The sequence below is a fragment of the Charadrius vociferus genome, unplaced genomic scaffold (genome assembly GCF_000708025.1).
Source record: "Charadrius vociferus isolate BGI_N301 unplaced genomic scaffold, ASM70802v2 scaffold19, whole genome shotgun sequence".
NCBI classification, from domain to species: domain Eukaryota; kingdom Metazoa; phylum Chordata; class Aves; order Charadriiformes; family Charadriidae; genus Charadrius; species Charadrius vociferus.
The window spans coordinates 4,118,973-4,143,659 of NW_009650173.1; the positions used below are offsets into that span (position 1 = coordinate 4,118,973).

Sequence of the window (24,687 nt, forward strand, 5' to 3'; positions counted from 1 at the left end):
AAGTTTCTATTGAAGGACTATTTTGAGTAAGAGAAATTGATGGGCTGAACACAATAACCTTCAGTATCTCACTTTCAAATACTTTGTAGGCAAGCACGGCTGAATAAGAGAAGAAATTAAGCTAAGATGTAGGAAAAAAAGGTTACTTGGCAACATCATACTGTTTGTAAAGAGGAGAAAGAAGGGTCAGGAATTTAATGAATTTTGATTATAGAATTTTCTGTAAGTCAGTCATTGCATGAATAGAAAAATCCTAAACCAGATTTTGGTGTCATACTCTAATAGAGATTGCCTAAAGCGAAATGGGGTTTGTTTGGAAACAAACTGTAGAGAATAGCAAAAGCATCGCCGCTGCATATGAGCAAAATTGGGTTCCCCAGAGGCAGGCAGTGCTGGCCACAGCTCAAGCAGAGATGAGCTGAACAAGGTATGTGGTACTGATGGAAGTTGGTGTTCATTTTTTGTGTTGTCTGGAGTAAACATACCTGGAAGTGTGGAAATGTTGATTTGGAGACCCTCTTGTTTACTGACATACTATTCAAAAAGTTGCGGCTTACTTCCAGTAATTGGGAGGAAGACATCAAATACAAAAGCACTATGGACTATAATTACAGTTCTGCCCAGCTTGCCAGTGTGATTTGAATGGGTAAATGAATTTTCCTCTATAATAATAACCTTATTAATTTCTGACCCTTGCAGAGAAGAAGAATCCATTGATTGTCAGAGTTCAGATTTTTGCAGTGGGTTTCTGTACTGGTGGTAACCAGTTGTATGGCTCAGTTAATCTCATCTGGTGCTTTGGGTGGAATAGGTGGTGCAATACCAAACCCAAAGAAAGTTATCTACCAAACTGGTCCTTCCCATCCAGTAAAATCTGCAGTAAAATTTCACTTCCCTGCAGTAAAATCTGTTTTTAAACCAAAGATCAAATTAAAGTAAACATCATCTTGTAGGGCCTGAATTTTTCAAATTAATTCAGTGGACCACGTCAAGGAAATGTGGTACATTTCTGGTAAATATAGTTTGATTGGAAATACTTAATTATGGTACCTAGGAAAATGCAGTCTAACAAATAATATCTCTCCCTCTCTGCCCCCTGTGCTAAAATTTTAGCTGTTAGTAAACAAATCTAAAAGACTCAGTAAAATCTTGTTAGTAAGTTGTCCTGGTTTCAGCTGGGAAATAGGTAATTTTCATTCTAGTGATTGCTGTGAAAGGAATGTCAATAATACCTGTTGTTTTTTAGTTGTTGCTAAGTGATGTTTACATTATTCAAGGACTTTTTTCAGCTTCCCGTAGAAGCATAGACAGAAGGATGGAATGGCCAATGGAATATTCCATACCATAGATGTTATGCTAAGTATATAAATGGGGGTTAGCTGGGGGACAGGATCACTGCTCCTGGATGGTGCCAGTTCACCGAGTGGTGAGAGTGACCCATGTCATTATTATTACTGTTGTTGCTATTTTTCCTTTTCTGTTATTGTTTCTGTTAAACTGTCTTTATCTTAAGCCATGAGCTTTTTCCTTCTGTTTTTTTTTTTCTTTTCTTTTTTTCTTCCCCTCTTTCTCCCCACCCTTCTGAGCGGGGGGCAGGAGAGGGGTGAGGAGTGAGTGGCTGCGTGGTTCTAGTTGCCGGCTGGGGTTAAACCATGACATAAGTGTGTTCACGTGGACATTTTTCCATTGGACACCAGCACATGTCCATATGGAGTTTGATTTCTTGAACCACTATGAAATCCCCGGTGTAGGGAGCTGAGTTGCTCCCTGGGGGACGCTTTTGGTCTTTCTCACCTATGTAGGGAGCTGAAGTCTTCACACAGTTCAGTCTATAGTAAAGACTTAATACTAATTTAGTGTCCTAAAAATAGTACAGTTCAGTAAATAAAGGTATGCTTCAAAAGTCTCTATTTTCTTAGGATTTGTGCTTTATTTTGTATTACTGATCATACATCTCGTGACAACTATGGGGATTTAAGAAAAACATTCACAGTGATGTGTGTTAGTTATTTGTTTTTCTTTTCATTCAGTGTGGAGAGCAAAACTAATAAAACCTGTTTAACTTACTTTTTACTTTTGGGCACCAATTTTTGAATGTCTGTTGTGCCAGTTTGTCCCAATAAGTCTTAGAATAGCATTATTCTTGGGTGCTTTAAAATGCTTAGGACTTAGTTTCACTTCTTTGGTGATTTGAGAAGTAAGTGGACTATTATTCTGACATAACTCCTAAATACCTCAAAATTTCTAGCTGAAGCTAAGCTGTAACCGTGATCAAAGTGGCACATCAATGGAATGGGTTGAAGTTTTGTGGAGTTGGGATGAGGTTTTCTGTGGTGTTAATCCAGCTGCTTTGCTATTCAAATGTTGAATTAAGTTGAGCAAATCAAATTCCGGTAACTACAGAGAAAGAATGGCTATTCCAAAGTAGGCAATAGGTTGCCTTTTGTATTATAAGTTATTCTGTTACAAATTAGAACTTCTAACTGCTAAGTATGCATAAAGCACTTCTCGTCCCTATTATTTTTCTCTACTCTGCTTAAATCTAAAAACAAAACAAAAAAACCCAACCACCTTAAAACCAAACTTCTGTGATGGGTCACATATAGTTGATAATTAACAAATTAACAAATGTGGCTTGCACATAACCAGTTGAACTAAATTTTTCACATCATTGGCTTTAGGAAAAAAAAGAAAGTTTTATCTGTGGTTGCTTAGTGCTCTACCTCATCAGTTCCTGACTTCATAGATTTTGGGAAGATGATCTCAGGATGTTCTATGAGAGTAAGAAGTTATGAGACTCAGTTCTGCAATTTCCAGTCTTCATCAAAGCACTCCTGAAAGGTACCTGATTGTGTGTAAACAATTTCTGCTGGAATCTGTAGGTGTGCCTATGCCCTTGAACGAAATCAGATGCTAAGCTGCTCAGCTCAAGTCTCACTGGTGCTGTCCCACCTGCGAGACCTGTTATTTAATGGCCTCTGTACCTGTTCATGTGTAGGGCAGATGATGGAAAAAATAGCTGAATTCAAAATCTCTCATTCATTTTTTCCAATGTTTAAATTAACTTTAGGATGAGGAACTGGGCATATCTTATGTATTTTTTTTCTATCTTCCTTCCTTACCAGGTAAGTATTTGAGAAGCACTGTGGTCCCTTCTGGATTTTTGGCAGTGTTGCATTACAGAGTCATTTCTTTCAGCACGGTGTGTGTAAATGGATGTGTGTGTGTGTGTGTGTGTGTGCATGCGCTTACGTAGAAATAGAACTGAAATAATAGATGTGAGGGTTTTAACCTTGTAACTGTTATGAGATCTTTATGTGTCTGCTTTAGGGTCGACCCTATCCCATATGACACTCCAAAACCAGCGGGCCACACGCGATTTGTCTGCGTCTCAGACACACACTCCAGAACAGATGGCATCCAGATGCCTTATGGGGACATCCTTCTCCACACGGGCGATTTCACCGAACTGGGACTGCCCTCAGAGGTTAAGAAGTTTAATGACTGGTTAGGTAAGGAATTACTGCGTTTTGGTGACCCCAATTAACCTCTCCTGTCCAAGTGTCAGTCATTGCCTCCTAATTGAATTAGAGCACTTGAAAATCCCCCCCTACCCTTGCTTCACTTGTCCTCATGTGATGTGCTGTTTCTAGCCTCAGTATGATTCTGTTAATTAAGACAAATTTAGAGACTTTGTCGTATTTCTGCGTTACCTTGGGGGAAAAGATGCTGTCGTTCCGCAGCAAGGGCTGTGTAGCCTTCTGTGTCCGTTGAGAAGGTGGTGGCACCTCACATGAACGCATACAGCATCCTATTAGTTGATGCTGTGGGGTTTTATGTCCACAGCCAAAACTGTTGCTCGCTGTATTTTGGGTTTGCTGTAATTTAAAGCAGTGCTGAGAGCTGCAGCATATTTGGAAATGATGAAAGTCCTTATTCCCACAATATAGGGTGGCATAATCAAAAATACTGTTTGGAAGAGGAGAAATTTTTGGGGGTGGTATTCACATGATTGCCCCTTTGAGTTAGAGTACTGACATTTTAACTTAGAACACGTGCACTCAACGCCTCTTCAGTAGAATGCCTTTCATACTCTGCTATATTTGATAGCAGTGCCTGGAGAGTGTGTTGCTACAGTTGAGGGCAATTAAATTGTGACAGCAGAAGACCGAAACAAAGGAGGGGAACTCACGCAGGATGCTCCTGTTATAAATACCACTGGTAGGCTGGCTGTCTGCTGCCATCTCACCACTTCCACTGGAAATATTCAGAGGTGGAGGTGACTCGGCAACTGATCTTTGAGAAATGTTACAATGAATTTACATCATTACGTAAAAACCTTTGAAACCATGGCTTTGTCACCATGCTTTACCTCCATCACTGCACTCTCTTGCTTGCTGGGTGATGGTCACACCTCTACGTGCCTTTAATAGCATAATTTTATTCCATTGGAGTTCCTTGGCTGACCCTTCAAGAGATAAGTGAAGAACATTTGGATTTATAAAAGGAATTTTTAAATAGAAGAGCTTCCGCATTCTCCATCTTTTCACCCTCCTATGCATTTTCTTCATACTTCTCTCTTTATCTTCCTTTTGACCTCCTCTGATTTCTACAGCTCAATTTTAAAGAACATTTTTCCTTTTTATTGCTGTGCATGTGGGATTGGGGCTTCCAGATACTGCCGTATTACTGTAATTTAGTTTTATAATTCTTACTTCTAGAAAGCAGTACTAGATTTTATGGGCTCAAAACTATCCTTTTTCTAGGATGTAATTGCAGGGCTGGGAAGTAAGAAGTGGTACGAGAAGTAAGTGGATATGTACATAGGTTGAGGGAAGAGACATAATAGGAATAATCTTCCTCAACTTTTGTGTGTTCTTTGTGATTACCTGTAAATGTTGCCATGGAGGAAGAGGAGGAGGAGGAGGAGCAAGCAAAATAAGAAGGGCAGTGGGAGGCTGCACAGCTTCCCTGGGAGCGGGTGGTGTGGTCCCACTGAGCTTCAGTCCTCGCAGAGAAGCTAGGCAGCACTGCTGTTCCACAGGGTTCAGTTGTTCCAGATGCCAGGCATCTCCAGGAAAGGAATTGCTTTCTGGAGAGCGTAGACCTCTAAAGTCTACCCTGAACACACTGCCAAAACCAGTGTCTGGTTGCCAAAGTTCCTCTTTGGACCTTGGGTCGTTCCACATGTATTGTTTTGGTACAGCTGGAGCTCGTGTCCAGTGCTTGGCATCTGAAAACACTAACTCAGTACTGCTGAAAGCCAAAACAAGTGAGCTGCTAGTGTGTTTTCAGCCTTTTCTAGAGAATCTTAAAGTATCAGCAGCCACTTGGCCATTCCTTGTATTTAACAGGTGTTTCATGGTGATGTTATTTTATCACATATATCCTTGGTTTAACATTTTCAACAGAAGAATTGTAACCCTTTGAATAGGTTTTGTTCCAGCCTCAGTATTTTATCATGGGGCTTTCTTAGCATATCTATAGAGTTCTTGTAGTCTGTATGGTATTCATGTGGGAAGGTAGATTTTGCATTCTTTGGCAGTCAGTGTTGTTGAAACTGGAAGCTTTGACTGTGAGGACCTACTGGCTTTGGCCTCAGGCTTTCATGTTTCAGGTACAGAGAAAACTTCTTTTGTTATTTCCTATTTTTTTTTTTTTCTTCCAGGCACAGAGTCCACTTGCATTTTCATATATATGACAATACCAGTTATTATGTTTCTGGCATAAGTTGAGGCAGCAAATTGATTCCTCTGTGGAATCTTGTCGCGTTGGTGAATAGTTGCCCCAGTGCTGTCCTCTCCTCATCTGGAATCAATACACCATGAAGTCAGGCATGTCCTTTTGCAACTTTATTTCAGGCTTCTGTTTGCAAAATGAGAGTAATCGCATTTTACTATTTATTATGTATATTTTGAAGATAATTACCGTCAAGGTTGTGAGCTGATGACATGTAATAGTATAAAAAATACATACTGGTGGCAGGCAGAAAGAAGCAGGATTCCTTTTTCTTCTGCCATATAGTGGGAGGCATCTTTTTTCACCATAGTTGGTAGGAACCGTATTCCAAAGCACTGAGAACTCCCACCAAATACAGCATTGTCCTTCTAGAAAGGGGTTTTCGTATCTTTTGTGTGCATGGTTTCTCCCCTGGCCATTGTGTTGTAAAGGAGTAGTGAAGAGAAGGCGTCTGCATCGTTTATACCTGGAGGGAGAGAAGCGAGGTCGCAGCTGGGCTTCATTCGACAGCGTATCCCACCTACCCTGTGGTAAAAGAACAGGGCCTCATCTCCACTAGAGCTGTAAAACGGGGTGACTAAGACACAATAACTGTCCATAACTTTCTTGGCAGTGGACCCAAGGGAAAAGTTAAAAGATGATAATTCTGAGCCCCTGCCTTGCTTGTACTTGAGTGTTATCGTAAGCCAGAGTTACACAGGACTGAGAGCGCCTCCGTCAGCCCTGCGACTTTGTCTTTTGTGGGTCTTGCATCCCTTTGCAACTCTTCGGGTATCTCACCTGAGCAATATGTTCAGCACCCTGTCCATCCATTTCGTTAACATTCATCCTTCTTCCTTGTCTCTGCAGCCAAATCACAGGACACGCTTTCCACACCCTCCTACCTGCAACTTTTACTGATTCTTACGCTTTTTTCCCTTTGGCTGATAAATTTTCATTATTGGTTTTGCATGAAAGTCGTCTGGGCTCATACGTTGAATAACCTCTGTGGTCACTTAGTGATTACATGCACTGGCTGAGGTAATTTATTCACTTTGTTTTGGTGTGAACATGTCCCTCGGGTCTTGTAACTGCTGTAATCACTTGACCTTGGTGACTGTTAAATGCTTTAAACACAGTTATTTTAAATTTATAATTGTTTTCATTAAAAATCTCTTATAGTAACTTAACTGACCTTGCAGTAAACACAGCATTATGTGCTGAGGAAGAAGTAAGACGTTACTCTATGCCCAATATGTTTCTTACCGAATGTTTCAAGATACTATTATTATCACTGTTCATATTTCCCCCATCCATTCTCATTGTCATATATGGGAAATGAAATACAGGAATATCTAATTATAGCTCTGTCTTCATAGTGCAATATTTCCTTTCCTGCGTGATGGGAAGTGATTGAATAACTCATAAGAACTGAAGAGAAAGCAAAGATAAATTCAGGCAGATAGATCTTTAATGAGTGACGCTATGTTTATTGTGCTCAATTAGTATGGGCCTGATTGAGCATATTCTTACTTGTGTGAATAATTTGCATCTGGTTTAGTCATTTTTCTCAAATAGCCGGTTTTGTTCTTTAGACTTTTTTTGTCTAATGGTTGTGTCTTATGGACTGACTGTGTTCTGTTGGGGAGGGCAGGGGGGTGGGGAGCGTTGGTATTTTGGTTTTTTTTCATGCAGTATTTCTAACATAAGGTTTATAACTCAACAAATCAGGGAAAATTCTACAGTGGTAGATATCGCCAGATCCAGTAGGTGAAATCACTGCTGGTTGACGTCTATGGAGCTGAGAATAGGTGTTTCCTGAGTTGTTCGGGGATATGGCAACTTGACTGTTTCATGTTTTTTCCTTCATGCCTTCCTTTTGTTTTGAATGCATATTTCTTTTAATTTCTGTGGGACAGTGACTTGAGGAAATGTGTGAATAGTGGCCAAATGTATATGGTTTAGTACTGGAACAAATTTTTCTTTACCTGTAATATATCCTTGCCTTTAGTATAAACATTGTGGATAGAGGTAAAAGAAAAATTCAGTTTTTTTTTCTGTGGTGTAGTTCTTCCATCATGTTACTTAAAGTGAGAAGAAAAGAATGATTGTACTGTTTTAATGTGGCAATTTTCTTGTTACACTCTGCATACATGAATGTGGCCCTCAAGCGTATTGTCGGTTCTTTGAAAGTTCATTTTTGTGTCAATGTTTAGTTATTGAAAATAGCTGCTTCAGCGTGGAATTGCTGGTTGTTATGTGGAATAGGCGACAACATGGGAAGAGCACTGGAAATGCGGTGTTGCTCTCAGAGGTATGGACAAACACTTGGTTCCAGTCTGCACTTAGATTTCTGCATTAGTACTGAAGAAACCGGAAATTATATTCAAAACTGTAAGCCAGACACCTGCCAAAATAGTGTTTGATCTCAAAGATAGTATAAAATTATCTGAAAAAAAAAAAAAAAGAACTGTCACAAAATAGTATAATAGTAAGATCAAGCTCTTTTCTTATCACTGTTTAAAAATTCAGGGTCACATTCCTCTCGTATCCTTTCTCAGTTACTTCCTCATTTTATCTAGGCTTTACCTCCTCTCCAGGCGTATTTCATTTAGGGTTTTGTGTGACTCTTGGTAATGCACAATGAAAACAACTTCGTTGTGAATGAAGTATTTGTTCTTGAGAACTTCTGCTCCTTAAAAGTATATTTCTGATGTGAATTATTTTAGCATCTGACATGACACTTTTTTATAAAAACAAACCAGTAAGCTCTAAATGTCTTTAAATTCAGAGGGATATTAGCTTAAAGTATTCTGAACTAATTTAGAACCAGAAGGAAGCTTATGAATATTTTAAAGTAAAATTATGGCAATGAAAACAAATCTCTTCTTATTTCTATAAATTGATTTATTTCTGATTTGTGTTTTTACCATCTGGAGCATATTTTGAACCCTGTATTGCTCTACTTGTTAAAGCTAGAATGAATAATTGACTAAACATAAAATACCATTTTGATGAACAAAACTCTTAGTTAGCACTCGAAAAAAGAATTGCATTCATTGCAAGTGAAAGAAAATGCTGAGGTAGCTTTAATCCTGTAAGTACGTATGAGTTTTGCACAGCTGTTCTGGGAGAGAGGGAAGCAACTCCCTGGAAAAATCTATTAGTCTGATTTTGAAAGCAGCTATGTCTTCTGCGAGTGACTGGTGGGGAGCTTCTTTAGGCTTCAGACACTGGAATGGGATACTTTAATAAGCGGTTGAGCTGACTGCTGAGGACAGTTGACTCTTGTATTGGTGCTGCTGTTCTGCTGTCCATCCCTCTGACGCCGTTAGGAGTTGCGTGTGATTTGCGGCCCCCAGACCACGTTGGCTGCCTATTTCAGAGGTCGTAGAATTGTTCAGGATGCTCTGAACTGGAGAATATTGGAGACCTGAAGGTGCACTGGCAAGACAGTGTTGTTGGGTCTACTTGCTTATTAATTCTAGTTGCTAATAGATGCTGAATATTATGAGTTTGATGCAATTTTGTTACACACACACCCCCCACCCCCCCCCCCCGATATACAACGAAATCTAGAGTCTTCAAGTGTTTTTGGTGGTTTTTTGTTTTTTTTTTACTTGGTTCTCTGGGGTATGTACCTCACTCTGTCTTTATGGTAAAGGTTTTAAAAGCTTCTTCCAAGCTTATTTCGATTTTATTGCAGTATCACTACTTAAGAATACTTCCTTTGCTTTTGTTCTAACTTGAACTGTGTTTAATGTCACTGTTAAATTTGCATTTGTACTTAGTGTTAAACTCCCATATGGCTTGACTAAATTAATCATCAGTGCTCAGCTTTTATTTGCATGCACCTTTTTAGACACATTAATAATAATTTTAATTTTTTTTCTTCTCAGAGGAATAAAAAAATAATTTGAATGTTGCATTTTATTGTATTTATAAAATAGTGGGAAAACACAGCCATGTGGATTTTTGGTAATAGGCTGAATAATGTTTTCCTGATGTAGCAACCTACAGTGAAACATGAAAGCAAAAGGGGAAAAAGTGCAAAATTCTACTTTTGTGCTGTGGTTAGAGCTGCTTAGTCATCTTTATCCTCTGCTCTGAGTCAGATGCTTTGTGGAAAACAGAACCCTAGAAGTACAACTTAAAGGGTAAAATGGAAGAAATTGTATAGAAATGAGTGTCAAGATAGTAAAATTTCCACTGACTGAAGTGGAATTTGTGCATGAGGAGCAGTGTGAGTTTATTCATATCTGATCAGTTGTTTTGTGTTTTGCTTTTGTTATTCCTGGCAACTTTTCATAAAGAAATTTAACAAGAATCTGCTTTTACTATCTCTTAATGGCATGCAGAGAAGCTTTTGAGCTTTTTTTTCTTACATTGTAGCCCCTAACTTACTAGAGATACAGTGTGAAATTCTCTATACAGGTTGTGTACTACCTGCCGTGATCAGACAAACCAAATATTGAGGTGTTATTTGACAGCCAGTAGAAAACTTGGCTCAGGTGAAATGTGCTTTCAAAGAGAATTAACGTTCTGGATTGAGTGGCTCTTTATATGTTTAAACCGAACATGGTCATTTGGTAATTTTCAATGAAAGAAAGGAGCCAGCAAGCGCTGGAAAGTATTGCACAATTCTTGGACAGGACTTTCAATCACAATAATTGCTCAGTCGTTTCTTGGATCTGCTTCCCTGGACTGCTGTTGTCTTAAAAGGGGGAGGATGATCAGGTTTCAAATAACAAACCATAACCAAAACAAATTTATAAAATAACCAAAATAATTATTCCTTTCCATTCCCTCTTTCCCGCAAATCCACTTTAAAACAGAACAGAGATTTATGGTTGTTGTATTGACCAGGCATGACATAAGTAATGCCACCCAAATAGAAAGTTTTACAGACCTTGTCATCAGACTCTTCTTCCAGCATTGCTGCCGCAGCCGTGTATCGTAACATGAGAATGATTTCAGTGGAAAGCAGTCAAAGTATATATTCTTTGTGCACCATCAATTTGTTTTGTCACTTACAAATTAAATCTTGCATCAAAAATACAAAGTGCAAAAGTGCCTCTCTTCTAAATTTTCACATCACGCACACCGTATTAACAATATCTAATTAAAATAAGCAGTCTCTCTGCTGGTAGAGCATCACGTTCCTGCTTAGAAAGAACAATGGTTTCGGGGTGGAGGAGTTGCTTTGAGCAGAAAGAGGTTGGGGCTGGGGGGAGAAAGCGCTGCAGATTTTAGTATAATGTGTAGTGTTCAAAGAAATTTTATTTCATCATAAAGATTAGCAGGCTGTGTAATTCAATTTAAAGCTGGTTGGCAATGTCCTGTCTATTATAAAGTCGTCTTTTTTTTTGTTTTTTAATCACCACTGGGGGTTTTTTGATGTTGTATGCAACCACAAAACCTAGCAGACGGCAGGAATGATCTTTGGGTTTTGTGCTTCCCACCCCCCTTTCCTCTTTTCAGTCCTGCATGCTAGGAAATGTGTGAGATTACCTTAAACTGAGCTATAAAACAGTATCTCAGTGAAATGCCATCCTGCGTTTTTTTGGCTTGCATAAGGCCATTTTTTTTTCATGGCCAAACAGCCACTGAAAGTGAAGTTCTGCTAAAAATGTGTATATTGGAGGGGGGGGGGGTGTGTGAATCAAGCTTAAAACGCAAATGTTAGCATTTATTCACACTGTTGGGGACATTACTATGCTGTAGAAAAGCAACGTGCAGCACTTTATGTTAATGCAAGACTGGCAGACCTTTATCTTACAGTAATTGCCCATACTAGGGGGTTAATAAATGTTCCAAGAATTACTGACTTCTTTTTTTGTTAAAGAAAAATAGATTGTTGCTCCTTGCTGGCTATAACCAGCCTGCATAGCTTGTTAATTAAACCTCTTGTTGCAGTAGGCTGAAGCCGAGTATTGGAGCTCGGACAAATTCTGCATGCATTTTATGTATCGGGAACGATGTGTCTTGGCACAAACGGGCTGCAAAAGAAAGGCCAGTGCAACTCCGCATCTCCCATTCATCCCCCTCGCGCCTGTTAGAAGAGCTCGAAACCTTTATTGACTGTATTTAGAGGAGTATATTGATTTCGGAGGATGGGTGTTACGTTCCTGGGCAATCTGGTACCACTGGTGGGGAGAAAAAGGAGAAGACAAACCCCTCTCCAAGAGCTTAAGGAATTTGCGTTTTCTTTGTCCTACTTTGCTGCCCGGAGCGTGAAGGTGTGAGTAACGGTGCTTGCTCCATGGGGTGCTTACAAGACTCGCAGGCAGCATCTTCTCTCGGTAAACCCTGCTGCGAGGTTGGGGTGTCCCGTGGCGCTGGGCTGGTCTGGGCGTTGGGCTCACATGCGGGACAGTTCATGGTCGCCCTTCCACGGCTTTGGGAACTGAGTTTCTTGGCGCTTGAGATCGCTTCGAGGCTCAGGTCACTTCAGTGCCTCTCTTCACCGGGTTGTTCTGGTCCGTCTTTTCTCATCCTGCACCCCAGGTGTGAGGGGGGGTTACCAAACCTGCACTCGCTGCCGGGGGTACAGTTAGTAGAGAAGGAACAGAGCAGCGCAACAGGGGACAGCAATGTAAGGACAGCTGCAAGAAGATGCTAAGCCAGCACAGAAGAGGACAAAACAACATTAAACTAGGGGAGGGACAGTGGCTGGAAAGGAGGGACAGACAAGTGAGGGCACAGGGATGTAAAGTAGTGGAGATTTACGTGCTTTTTCCAGAGCTTCATTGCTTCCCAAGTTAATAAAATTAAGAAAGGAGAGCTCAGGAACACTCTGGACTTTAAATTTCCTGTAACCGTTGATAAGTGAACCTTAAAGATCTCAGAATTATGTACGTCTTTTCTGATGAACCAGAATCTTTAATATTACAGGCCAGGCTGAGTATCAGAGTGCAACAGTTCCATTTCTCCAGAATGTTGCCATTAAATTTTCTTTTTTTTTTTTTTCCTGATGTGACCAGCCACAGAAACACGGAGAGTTTTAGTTTAAAATGGAGCTGCAAATGACAGTTACCCACATTTCCTGACTTCTACCTGAGCTGCTCTCTCCCATATGTTCCTCTTCACTCTCCCCGCTCCCTAAGCAGTATTTGGCTTTTGTGTTCGCTACTGAGAGATGAGCAGAAAAACTGCAAAGTGAATGTTGAGGTTTCCTGCGTTTTTGTACAGGAGGTTTCTCCTGAGCACTGTGGGGAAGGAGTTCGTTCCTTCTGCTCTCCTCTCTCCCTGCTGCAAGCTTCTGTGGTCACTGGGAATAAAATAAAGGTAGCGATGCTCGTGATCCTGAGAGGAAAGGTCCTGGACTTCCATGCCGTCTTCCAACCCCTGGCAGAGCAATTCCCACGGGTGGGCACCGCTGTCCCTGGGGTCGGGGGGAGGGAGAGCGGCTGGGCTGGTGGCTGACAGCTCGGGCTGGAGATGTTGGAGCGGGTCCTGGCATCTGAGCGAGTTCCTAAGGAGGATGCGTGTACAGTTATAGTGGAAGCAATATAGCCATTCATAAACAAATGCTTCCGTGAAGCCAGCTGTAAAAACAACGCCGCTTGCCTTTGGGGTGAAAGGGCAGAACCTTAGCAGAAAGGAGTATAAATAAGAAATAAATTGTTACCTTTGTGTAAGTGACTGAAATAGCTATTCTCTTAGCGCTTTGCCTTAATCGCCAGCTCTGATTAACTGTAGTTGTCGCTTTATTCAGCAAAACTTAAGGTCTGCGTATCGTGCCTTTTTATGGTAGCTCTTTCATTCCTTTTTTTTTTTTTTTAAAGTCTGGAAACAATGGCTAAAATGGGTAAATCAAGAGAGACCCTACTCTGCAGAAAGCACAGTAGATGAAAAATTGTAAATGCTGCATGCCCCAGCAGTTAAGGGTAGCGTTTAATTACAGAGAAATAGGTATTCATGTACCAGAATCCTCGGTGCACTTCTCTACACAAAAGGAAAGTACAGCTGCTGCGTCGTAGAGATTTTGCAGCACCTTGTTGAAAATGTTACTGTAAATTCAAATGCACAGATACAGGTACCATAAATTGTACATGTCCGTTTAAGTTAGCTTAAAAACATTTCCCTACCTTAGTAGGTTAGGTGCTTACTATTGTCCTTATTTTATTATTGAGCAGAGATGGCTGCAGCAGAGGTCCTACATATTTGTAGTAATAAGAAAGATAATAATTTCACCTGAATTCTGTCAGAAATAAAGCACGCAAACTCTTTATATTGCAGAATGGAGTTTACGTTACATACATTATTTTACATTTATCTGTTTTGTCGTTCCTTTCTTTGGAAGGACAATTAGGAGCTATTTCAGCACGTAGGTTTGCCCACTGAAATTCAAAGAGTGGCGCCTTGGATTTTTAAAATACTTCAGTCTGAAGTGTCTGTTACGAGGTCCTGGGATGCTGTAACATAAATAATTTGGTAATTGAAATTCTGCAAAGCCAGGAGAAGAGAGGATGTGGCAAGAAATAGTAGCAGGGGTGAGATTTGGAGCTCAGAAATCACTGGCACCAATTTCCATAGTTACTGCTCTAGACCTTTATCAGGCTTAAAGTTTCCGTCTCTCTCTTTTTTTTTAGTGTTTGGGATTACTCTATGTGCTTAAACTTGCAAGGAAGGTATCTGAGGCTATGTGCCATCCTGCTCAAGCAATTCTAGATGGCTAGGAAAAAAAAAAAACCTGCATAAGAGGAATTCAGTTCCTTGTAATAACATGATACAGCTGGAGTGATTTGGTTGTCTCCTTTAGTAGCTAAGAAACCTCTCTGTGGGCTGGGTTATTAAAAGGAATTTCCTTACAGGGCTCAGGAGATTCCTGGTATCCAAGTTCATCTTGAAAGACTATAATGGAATGTTTTGGTTTATTTAGAATAATAAATTTAAACGTGGGCTTCAGAAAATAATACTGGAGGTTCATAAAGACCTGCCTGAATATATTTAGTTGACTGTAATTTCTGTTTGCATTTTCTGTGTACTTTCTCTTTGGTTTTTATCGTCTGTAAAAATTTCAGGAAAGGACCGTGGAGGTAGTTCTGAAACACAGTACGTAATGCTGTCAGATGGATATTGGGCTGCTTCTAGAAGGGGAGCTTAGTTCGAGTTTTAGATTTCTCCTATTCTGACTTAAAAAAGGAAGAAACAATTCCCAACAAACATCAGCACTGCCATCGGAAAATGTTTAAAAACACCTTTGAATACCAAACTTGCTTCTTATACCTAAATGTTTACAAGTAAAAGCACAAAACACAATCACAGGGTAAAATTTCAAAAGCAGCTAATTGCTTTAGCACACTGGAGAATGTTACATTCTCACAGTTATTAAAAAGCTGATGTCCTGCTTTTAGACAGCAGTCCCGGCTTTTAAAACCTTCAGGATATTTAAAAAATATTTCATCTTATTTCTTCTTTTTGCTTCCACTTTATTTTCATTGTAATTATTCCTGGTGTCCCTGCTTATTATTTTTCCCCTTATCATTATGGGAATTTATCCAGGTTACATTAGTATTGGTAGTCAGTAAAGTCTGAGCCCCAGTATGTTTTGTAGTTTACCAATAATATACTTGCAAATTATAGTTTTGAAAGGAAGCATTTCAGTTCCCCGTATAAAAATTGAGAAGTTATGTAAAATATACTGTATTATAGAAAGAAAATTAAAATAGTTATCAGAAGTTTCTCATTTATGAATTTGAGATTATTCTTGTCAGAAGAAACGCTCTGATCACCTTCCTGGGCTACAGAAAAAAAGGAGGCGTTTGGAGTGATTTTTTTAGAAATATTGACTGGGCTTTACCAGGCTGCGGGATAGAGGGAGGTGTTTGCCTACTGCTTTGTGCATTTGTTTAAGCCTCAAAGACTTTCATTTCAAAATGAGAAAACAAATAATGGGAAGGACTTCAGCGAGGAGAGAAACAGGAGAATGTTTTCGGTGATTCTATGTATTTCCTGATTGATTTATTTATTTGTTTATCTTAAGATAGGTAGATATTGGAAGTATCCTGATAGAGATGTGTTTTTCAGTCCTGTGGACAGAAAAGGAAGTTCTGCTGCTCAAGTAACAGCCCCTGTCAATAAGGCAGAAAAAATTGGGGCAGGATCTAGATCTGGGTCCTGTATTCATAATTTCCATTTCCTTCAGCAAGTAGTGAAGAATTTAGTAGGTTTTCCTTCACTAAGTAGTGAAGAATTGGTAACCAGACTTGTTTCTCTTTTAAATAAAGATTTTACTTTGTCTGGAAAATCTTGTCCTTAGCATTTGCTGGCCTTTTGCAGTGTGAAAATACATGTACATGAAAATACCAAGACATTGTCTGTGATAATTGTGATTAGCTTAATTACTTTCTGTATAATTGTTTCTCAAGATGACCTCCTTTTTGATGGCTTTTATTCATTTATTTTAGAAAAAAAGACTTAATTGGAATTGTAAATTACAGAGAGAAAGGGTATGTTATGGGAAGTAGGTCCAGATCTGTTTGTGTCAGACAGTCACTGTTGGTTTTTATATTCTTAAAATGCATGGAGAAAAATCATTTAAATTGATACAATATGTGCGTGCACAAGGTAATATCAACAACCAATATATTATTTCAAAATCTGGTGAGTTTCTTTATAGAGGATTAGGTTATATAGTGTGGAGACTCCAAAAAGAAAATAGAATTGTGTATTGATGCCTTTAGAAATATTATTTGAGGGCAATAAAATGTTCCCTGAAATTCCCTCCTGAGTGGAGAAAATGGAGTTTGTTTTCAGTAATTGCATTTTCTAGCATTTGCTTTCGCACTTTCCAATATGAGTTAAGCCAATTGGAACCTGTGATTTCGTTTTGCTTATTGGCAAAAGTACCATGTAAATTGATCTGTGATGCATTTATAGAGAATGCTTTGAAAATTTTGAAATAGAGATGGCTTTTTCTTATTAGATTTAGATAGTATTAGGGTTCATTTCTCTATTTTAGCCTAATGTAATAGTAACCAAAAATGTTCCTTTTCAATTTAGTCTTAATCAAGTTCAAGGAGAACATTTCTACTTAGCCCCACTGGCACTGTGAAGGCAGAGTTTATGTTCCCATTCTCAGCCTTGGTATTCAGCATTTCGGGATGGGAGCCATCTGAAACCACACAGAGCTGAAACTGATCTAAAACTTGTCAGCCGTGGTACTTCAAGATCTTGATCACAAGAGAAAAATGCAAAATTCTGTTGGACAAAACATAGCATATTTCAATATATTTGCAGTATACATGCTCTATAGACCTTAAACTACAGGGGGCTAGGTGCAAATCTCATTATAAGTGTAAATATGGGGTAATTCTGTTTAAAGGAACGCCCTTCAGCTCTGCCAGACAAAAGATGCTCTTGCCTGAAAACCTTATCTATTTTCCCAAGTGAGTGCTATTTCACTTACAGAATATCTTGGAAAGTGCGCACATGGCACCAACGCAGTCGCGGTAGTCCTTCCTGTATTGCTTTGCTATGGGGAAGAGAAGAGTGGCAGGAACTAACTCCTGTTTCTGTGAGAATCGTTTTTAAAATGAAAGGGAAAAAATAAGGCTATTGTGATTTGCAAGGGAGGGTGTTGTTTTCAGAGTTTTCTAAATTTAAAGGGAAACTTCGTAGCTGTCAGCTTTTTCATGGTAGGTGATTTTTAAAATTCTTTTTCCTCGAAAGCTCCATCTTTTGGGTTACACAATTCCAAGCCTGAAAAGAAAGCCTTTCCAGGGACTGACAAGCAGAGAAAATCTGTGCCGCTTCTGTTTCAAACTTCATAATTTTAAAGTCCATTTGGAGGGGACTTTTTACACCTAAAGTTGGCAGTGCTGTGAGCTGCAAAATCTGGAGGCTTTTCTGTTTGCGAGGTTAGACTAAACAAAGCCTTCACATTCTGTCTGTTTCAAAACAAATAAATGTTATGTGTTAATTGATAAAACTTTAGGGAAGCTTTCCATGTTTCAAGAAAATAATGTTTCATTAACAGTAACTCCGTGGAATTTAAAACGACTTTGAGATCAAACCCCAGCACACGCACCGTCAGAATAATGTTAAGGAAGCCGTGGAACGCTGAAGGGAAACAAAAGATTGTGGCTTGTGTTGTGCTACGTTTTTTCTTTTAACAGGGAGGAGAAGGATATTAATCACAAACAGTTACATTAGAATAATGTTGTGGTTGAGACATAAATACATAAAAGCAAGGAATTGTTACCAATGCAGAGCATCGTTAAATCAGACCCCTAGTGAAGCAGGTTCTGCAGCGCGCGTGGCCCCGTCGCAGGGTTCGTACTGCACGTGGCGATGTTACGGCCCAGTGTCGTGTGAAATTCAGGATATTCACCTACAGGAGAGAGGAGTGGAAGCGCTTGGCGTTAGGTACCGCTGATTCTGCAGTGTCGGACCTCTCCGAAGTGCCCCTATGGGTTAAGTAGGACCTGGATCTGCGGTCGCCGGGAGAGGACCGTGTTTGCTGCGATACCTCAGCGCTATGTGGCTGAGTTAAAGGTGCTGAGGCAAGATTCACTCACTACTTCCTTGCTTTCATGGGTTTATGACTCAACCTTGGCATTATTGTAACGTAGTTTTTTGTGTTTAATGTTTCTTAGACTTGGTTTTCCATTGCCAGCATGGAAGAAATCCTAATGCATGAGTTTGAGAGGAGAAGGTAGCAGTCTCAACCTGCTGTGTGGCTCGATCCGCAAGTGTGAGTATTAACGCTAGAGCTGTCAGGCCTTGTGAAAATTAATGAAGCCTGACGGTTACAGAGTGAAAGGTCAGAGGCAGAGCTTGCACTTACCTAACGTTTCTGTTTTGTTGTGTCTAACAGCATTTTCAACAAAGGGGAGCTTTAATGTACAAGCTTTAGATTTATCACAGGAATTCAAGGGTCTCAGCCTTTGCTTCTCCCTGGGCTGTGGTCTGATGTTTTCTTTGCATAAAGGCAAAACAGTTAAACTTTCATTCATCTACTCCTCTTGCTGTTGCCCATGTGTGTTTTGCCTCTATTTTCTTTCCTTCTCCAAAATTTTCTTTTGGAGGAGAAAAAAAAAAAAAAGAGGCACCTGAAGGAATGATAGTTTAAAAAGCTGGTGGAATACTTTGCATCAAGAAGATTTTGAGAGATCTTGTACTTCAGTTCTTTATACTTCTTTAGAAGCATGTTCTGGTTTTGTGCATGTTCTTTCATTTGCCTGCTTTTTTGCTTTTAATGGTTTCATTCTGTAGATTTCTACAGACACAGAGGGGTAAAGCGCGTAGAAATTTGTGGGTTACGTTTTCAGCCAGTGGTTGACATCAGCTTTAGCTATTCCATTGAGGACTTTTTGTGAAGGCTGTTTGATTAACACAGCCAGAATATTTTTGTAGTCAGTTGTTCAACATCATCCTAGAAAAGATGTTTGTTTTCCCTACCTCGTTTTTGGATCTCAGTACCTGCAGTTGGTTGTTGGTGAGAGAAGCTTATCATTTGAAAGCTTGAGTCTGTATAACTGTACTATACAGTCCCTAACTCATTTGTTGCTGCCGAAGGAGAAATCAGAACCTTTGAGAGATTCCGTTTTCTTTTAAAAAGCCTGTGTGTGTTGGAATTGTGCTGTAAATGCTGGGAAGAGAGAGTAACCATGGCCCTCAGATGCAGTGGGCTTTCCATGGGAGACCTCTATGAAGAGTTACGGAGCTGCTGACCAGTAGCAGGTTCTGCTGGTTGCCCTCTCCTGCTGCCCATGGGTGGGCAGCTTGGGTAGCTGCAGCCAGACACCTGGTGGCAACCTGTGCTGCTGTGGGGACTCAATCAAGTCCATAGGAACGACACCAAATCTGCTCCTTCAGTGTTTATCTCTGGACCTGTACATGGTTGGTTATAGGTGAATGCTGCACGACCTGTTTTGCGCTTTCAAAGCATGTATGATATACCATAAATTCGAGATGATTCACTTGCACTGGCATCTCACTCTTACAGATTTCCCTCTTTTTTGAAGGGACTAAGATTTGTACTTCAAGGTTTCTCAGCCCATTTCTCAACATACAGCCAAAGGGTCTATGAGGCGATGAAACAGGCATGAAAACGCTTCACGTTTCATGGAAGTGTTGTGTGGTTTGAATAGTTAATGCATGTGTATGCATATTCAGAGCTTCACATCAAAAGCACTTGTGTAGCATCTGTGTCCAAATACAGGTTCCTACCACTATATAGACAGCTAGTATCACATTATTTCTTATTACCCTACTTCCCTGTGGGTTTTGCAGGTAACAGTAGTCAAAAAATAATGTGATTTCCTATTTTTATAGGGACTCAGCAGTCAACATTCATTGCCAGTCAGACTCCTTTTCATGTCTGGCAGTTCTATGGAGCTTGGGGTTGTGTGACTAAATTGTACTCGTATGAAGCATGCCATTAAAATGGGAACAGTTGTTCAACAGATTAAGGACTCGTAGGATACAGTACTTAAGGTGAACCTAAAACCCCAGCAACTTAAAACAACTTAATAAAAGAAAACAACAGCCCACCCCTCGCAGCTTCCCCCCTCCTCCCGTGTAATAGGTGTATTTAAAGTCAGTCTGTTGTTCAGCTAACACTTTAAAGTGATGTAAGTGGTTGCAGCCAGCAAAAGAAGTCCTGCCTTACCAGCGTTCGCAGACCCTCACTCCTTTTTTGTTTTATCTGTTTTCAGTTGGATCAGTTTCCTGATCCACTGTGCTCTGTGGCCACCAAATCCTTGTGTTGGCAAAGAGGTGGGGTGGCACAGGAGTGAGGGTGAACGCGGGGGGCACAAAGGTACGTGGGACTATCACTTGAGGGTTGACTTGTTAAACAAGAAGTCACAGAAGTCTTCTGAGACTCCCAGATTAATGTATTTACTGTAAACAATTCTGTTTTTACAAGTTAATCACAGTTAACTATCTTTGCTTTTATTTGAGCAAGAGCGATACTGACCTTTTGCCTTGCAGAAGAGAACAGCTTGTCTAACTGCAGTATTTTCTTGATCAACGATTACATTGTGCTCTTGCTTCTACTGTGGAGGACAGATGTTGAAAAACACCTTAGCCAAAAAAATATAAATATATTGAAGATACACATGTGCACACTCACCCCCGTCTGTGTGTGTATACACGTATAGGATTTAAAATACTCCACTATGTGACTCCACTTCACAGACTCAGTGCCCTAATCATTTTTAGTACGTGTAATGTTAGCCTTCTGATCTTACCTGTTAAACATTTAAGTATTTTTAATCTAAACTCACTTATTGCCCTGGGAGTTGATAATAGGGGTTTCTGAAGTCCCAGCAAACAGATTTTTTTCTAGTTTTTCCTAGTTTGGAAAGCGATTCTGCTATCTGTTTTCCAGCTTCACAGTATAAATTAGAACGCACAATATTACTGATGCATGATGGAAAATGTAATAGTTAGGAAATGCGGCTAATAAAGACCAAATGTAGCTAACGAAAATTTAGTGATGGAGAATGAGGAAATGCCTTTCAACCTGTGTATTGTGCTACAGCGTCTCTCTCTGTCCGGCCGGCACGGATGTGGATATGCAGAGATTAATCTGGTCAAGATGAAACTAAAATACCACGGAGTAGGAGATTTTGTGTATGACTTTATGCTTCCATATTAAACACAGAAGGTCAGCAGATTAGAGGCAAAGGGCAGGACTGCCAAAAGAAAACACGCCAAGATATTTCATAAATTGTATCAGAGAGAATGAATGTTGTGCGTTGCCACAGGGCCTTCCAGGAAGGGAGAACCTGGATGCGATGAATAAATAGCTAATCTGATTGCAGGTAATTTATTACTGTGATTAGTGCTATATAGTCTTTCCTCAGGGAAGAGGGAAGAAATGGATGAGACTTCCTCCGCCTGCCCCCCTTTGCTTGGCTCTGGCGTTTGATGTGTTTGCATTTTGATGAGTTGTGTTGCCCATCACTAGCTCCCAGGCCAGCTCCGGGAAAGGAGAGCGAAACGTGACTGGTTATAACGTCAGGGAACTACGTGGGGAGCCTGGTCAGACCCTTGCTGCCCATCCGACAGTAAATATTAAAGTATGTACAAATACGGAGCAAAGCAGATCTTGTCTCGTTGCTGGATGGGGGGACCTGGCTCTGCAGCCATTACCTCCACAGCAGCACTGGTTACCCTCCAGCTCGCAGGCTGTGGGGTGCAGTACCGCTCAGCTAGAGCTTACCCGTAGATGTTGACGAACTTTGGTCCCCACGGGGTTTCTCTTCCCGGGCCTGTTTTGCCTTATTCCTCAGTCCTGGTGTTGGTTCCTGCGTTTCATTGGTGTGGCCATGTCCTGAGCTCCCCAGTGGCCATTCCCCCTTACTGGCTCTCAAGAGCTGACCAAGAAGACCCTCTCTATATAGTCTTCATAAAATCAATGGCTGTCTTGACACCGATTGCGGTAAATACTGTTTGGTTTTCCCTACTGATTTCCATTCTGTATAATGTTACATTTATATGTTTTAATAATCACTGATGCCAGTGCTGGTTTGTCTTTCCGTGTCCTGAGCGTTTTCAAATTACGCCCTCTCTTCAGGGTGTCAAGATCAAAAAGCATTGACTGCAAGCAAGATGTTCAAGACTTAATTGGACATCAAAATGCGCCAGTTTTCAAATCTATCAAAATACATAGGAGAAAGTGTAAAACCTGAACATTTATCCAGTAAAACGAGAAGTTTTCTGTGCTAAAACTGGCAAATGTTGATAACTTGGCAGAAACCTGAATTTAACTTCTCCAGCCTACTTCTCCGAGAATTTAATCACATCTAGCTTGTTTTGGGGGATTGATAGTTATGACAAGTGTATCAAATTTCATGCCAGTGGTATCTTTTATGTTTCCTGAGAGAGGAGAAAATAGCAATTTTACCTTGTGCCCAGGAGTCACAGAGAGCAGGAATTGTAGGTACCTGCCACATCGAGGTTTTAAATAAAAATGAATTGCAGAGCAGCATGTAGCAGAGATGGGAAGGGGATGGGAAGAGGGAAAGGACTGAGGCATAAACTGTAGAGGAGCGTTTATTGCGTTCCCCAAGCTTTTAATTCAATGCAGCACGGCAGAGAGTTATGAATATGTATGATCTGCATTTTGTTCAGATGTGAGGTGTCTATGAATGCGTCTGTCTGTTTTTTTTCAGGGGATTTATAGCTTTTTGTTTTTCTATCCAGAATTAACTAATTTTGCAAAGATGATGCTTATATATCTCATGTAATTCCTGTTTCCGTGCTGTAAATGTTGAAAAGCAGAGGGTTTTGACTCGGTCCTCTTAAGTTTTATTTGGGAAAGTTAATCTTGTAAATACTTACAGCTCTACTTTGAAACTTACTTTTGAAAAAACCCTACAAACCCGAACAATTTTTAATGTTGAAAGACAAGTTTTAAACTAGCAAAGCCACATCTATTGAGGAGAACTGTATTCAGGATAAATACATAGCATCCAATTCCATGTTCCCCCAGGCAGATGTTGGGAGTGCCAGAGCTGGGAGAGGGACCCATAGATTTCCACGTACATTTTTGCTGCCTATATGAAACAAAAGAACCAAAACCAACCTTCTCTAAATGATTATTAGGATTATACACCAAAATGAATGATTTGGTGTAAGACTAGGAAATCGGGCTTATGGTGAAGGCAGTAGAAGGGAGATGCAAGTCTGGTTTCAGCTTTGAGGGAAACTCACGTGTGATTTTTGGCAAGTCACAGTGGGACAGATTTTGTAAAAGAAGTTTTGTGAAGACACCACAGTATGGGACCATATTTTTAAGGGAGCTCAGCACCCGGTAGGTTTATTTGGAAGATCTGGCACTGATTGTTGGTACCAAGTACTTGAAAATCTGTCTCTGAACTCCAAAAATCTGGCTCTGTGGGCCTGATCCTCATTCCAAACAATGAAAATAGTTGCCCTGACTCGAGGTGATCAAGCCTGTACTCTTTATCTGTGACACTCATGGTAAATGAATGAACCACGTTTCTTTTTTCCTACCTGATGTCCTACTTGCTTGAGTTTCGTGCTTTCTTCTACGTGGGTCTGTCTTACTGAAACAAGATACTACCATAAACTGAATTATAATAATAAAGTGAAAGTCTATTGGAAGTGAATTGGAGCTCTGAGGAACAGGCTAGGTCTGGAATAAATGCCACTTCTTCTTGGGTTTCATACAAACTAATCCAAATAAGTGCCTAATTTAAAAAACAACAGCACCAGCAGCCTAATCAGTCCTGCGTGCCTGGTAGCCTCACGGCACGCTTGCGAGGTGTACCGCAGCCTCTGGTCTTCCCACCCACGCAGACACCTGAGGGATCTCGATGCAGGTCACTCCCGTGGATCAGGACTCGGGACTACTGACTGTGACGCAGTCCCATGAATTAAGCAGTAGGACTCGGAGTCACACCTAAATCGGTGTGTCGTCAGTTGAAAGCAAGGGAGCAGTGGTGGTTTATGCCACCTTTGGAGCTGGTTTGGTGCCTACCGGCGTGTTTTGTTTAATGCTTTTTATTATGACGTTGCTTTGTGTGACATCACTGTACATTTTTAACACAGTTTCATTCAGTGGAAGAGAAGTGGTATTAATAACTTATGCTCAGCATGGAGGTGCACACAGATCTTGGGTATTTCATTCTGTCACTGCTAGCTGTCTACTTATTGTGCCGGCAATGCTGGTGTGGGAGGAAAATGTGCTAATTAAGTCCTCTTTTTTGTTATTTCAGGAAACCTACCATATGAATATAAAATAGTGATTGCTGGGAATCATGAACTGACATTTGATAAGGAATTCATGGCAGACCTTGTTAAACAAGATTACTACCGCTTTCCCTCTGTGTCCAAATTGAAACCAGAGGACTTTGACAATGTTCAGTCACTCCTGACAAATAGTATTTACTTACAAGATTCAGAGGTAACAGTTAAAGGATTCCGAATATACGGTGCCCCGTGGTAAGTCTCAATTTAAACTTTCTTTGCTGTTTATTACTTGAA

At 40.2% G+C, this 24,687-nt stretch overlaps 1 protein-coding gene across 1 annotated transcript in view; it reads left to right on the plus strand.

Moving 5' to 3' along the window:
• Positions 1-24,687, plus strand: part of MPPED2 (metallophosphoesterase domain containing 2) — a 103,113-nt gene that overhangs the window by 30,209 nt on the left and 48,217 nt on the right. The window contains exons 2-3 of the mRNA XM_009892678.1: positions 3,331-3,512; positions 24,420-24,645. Of these exons, the coding sequence (XP_009890980.1) occupies positions 3,331-3,512; positions 24,420-24,645 (408 nt within the window). The remainder of the gene's footprint in view (positions 1-3,330; positions 3,513-24,419; positions 24,646-24,687) is intronic.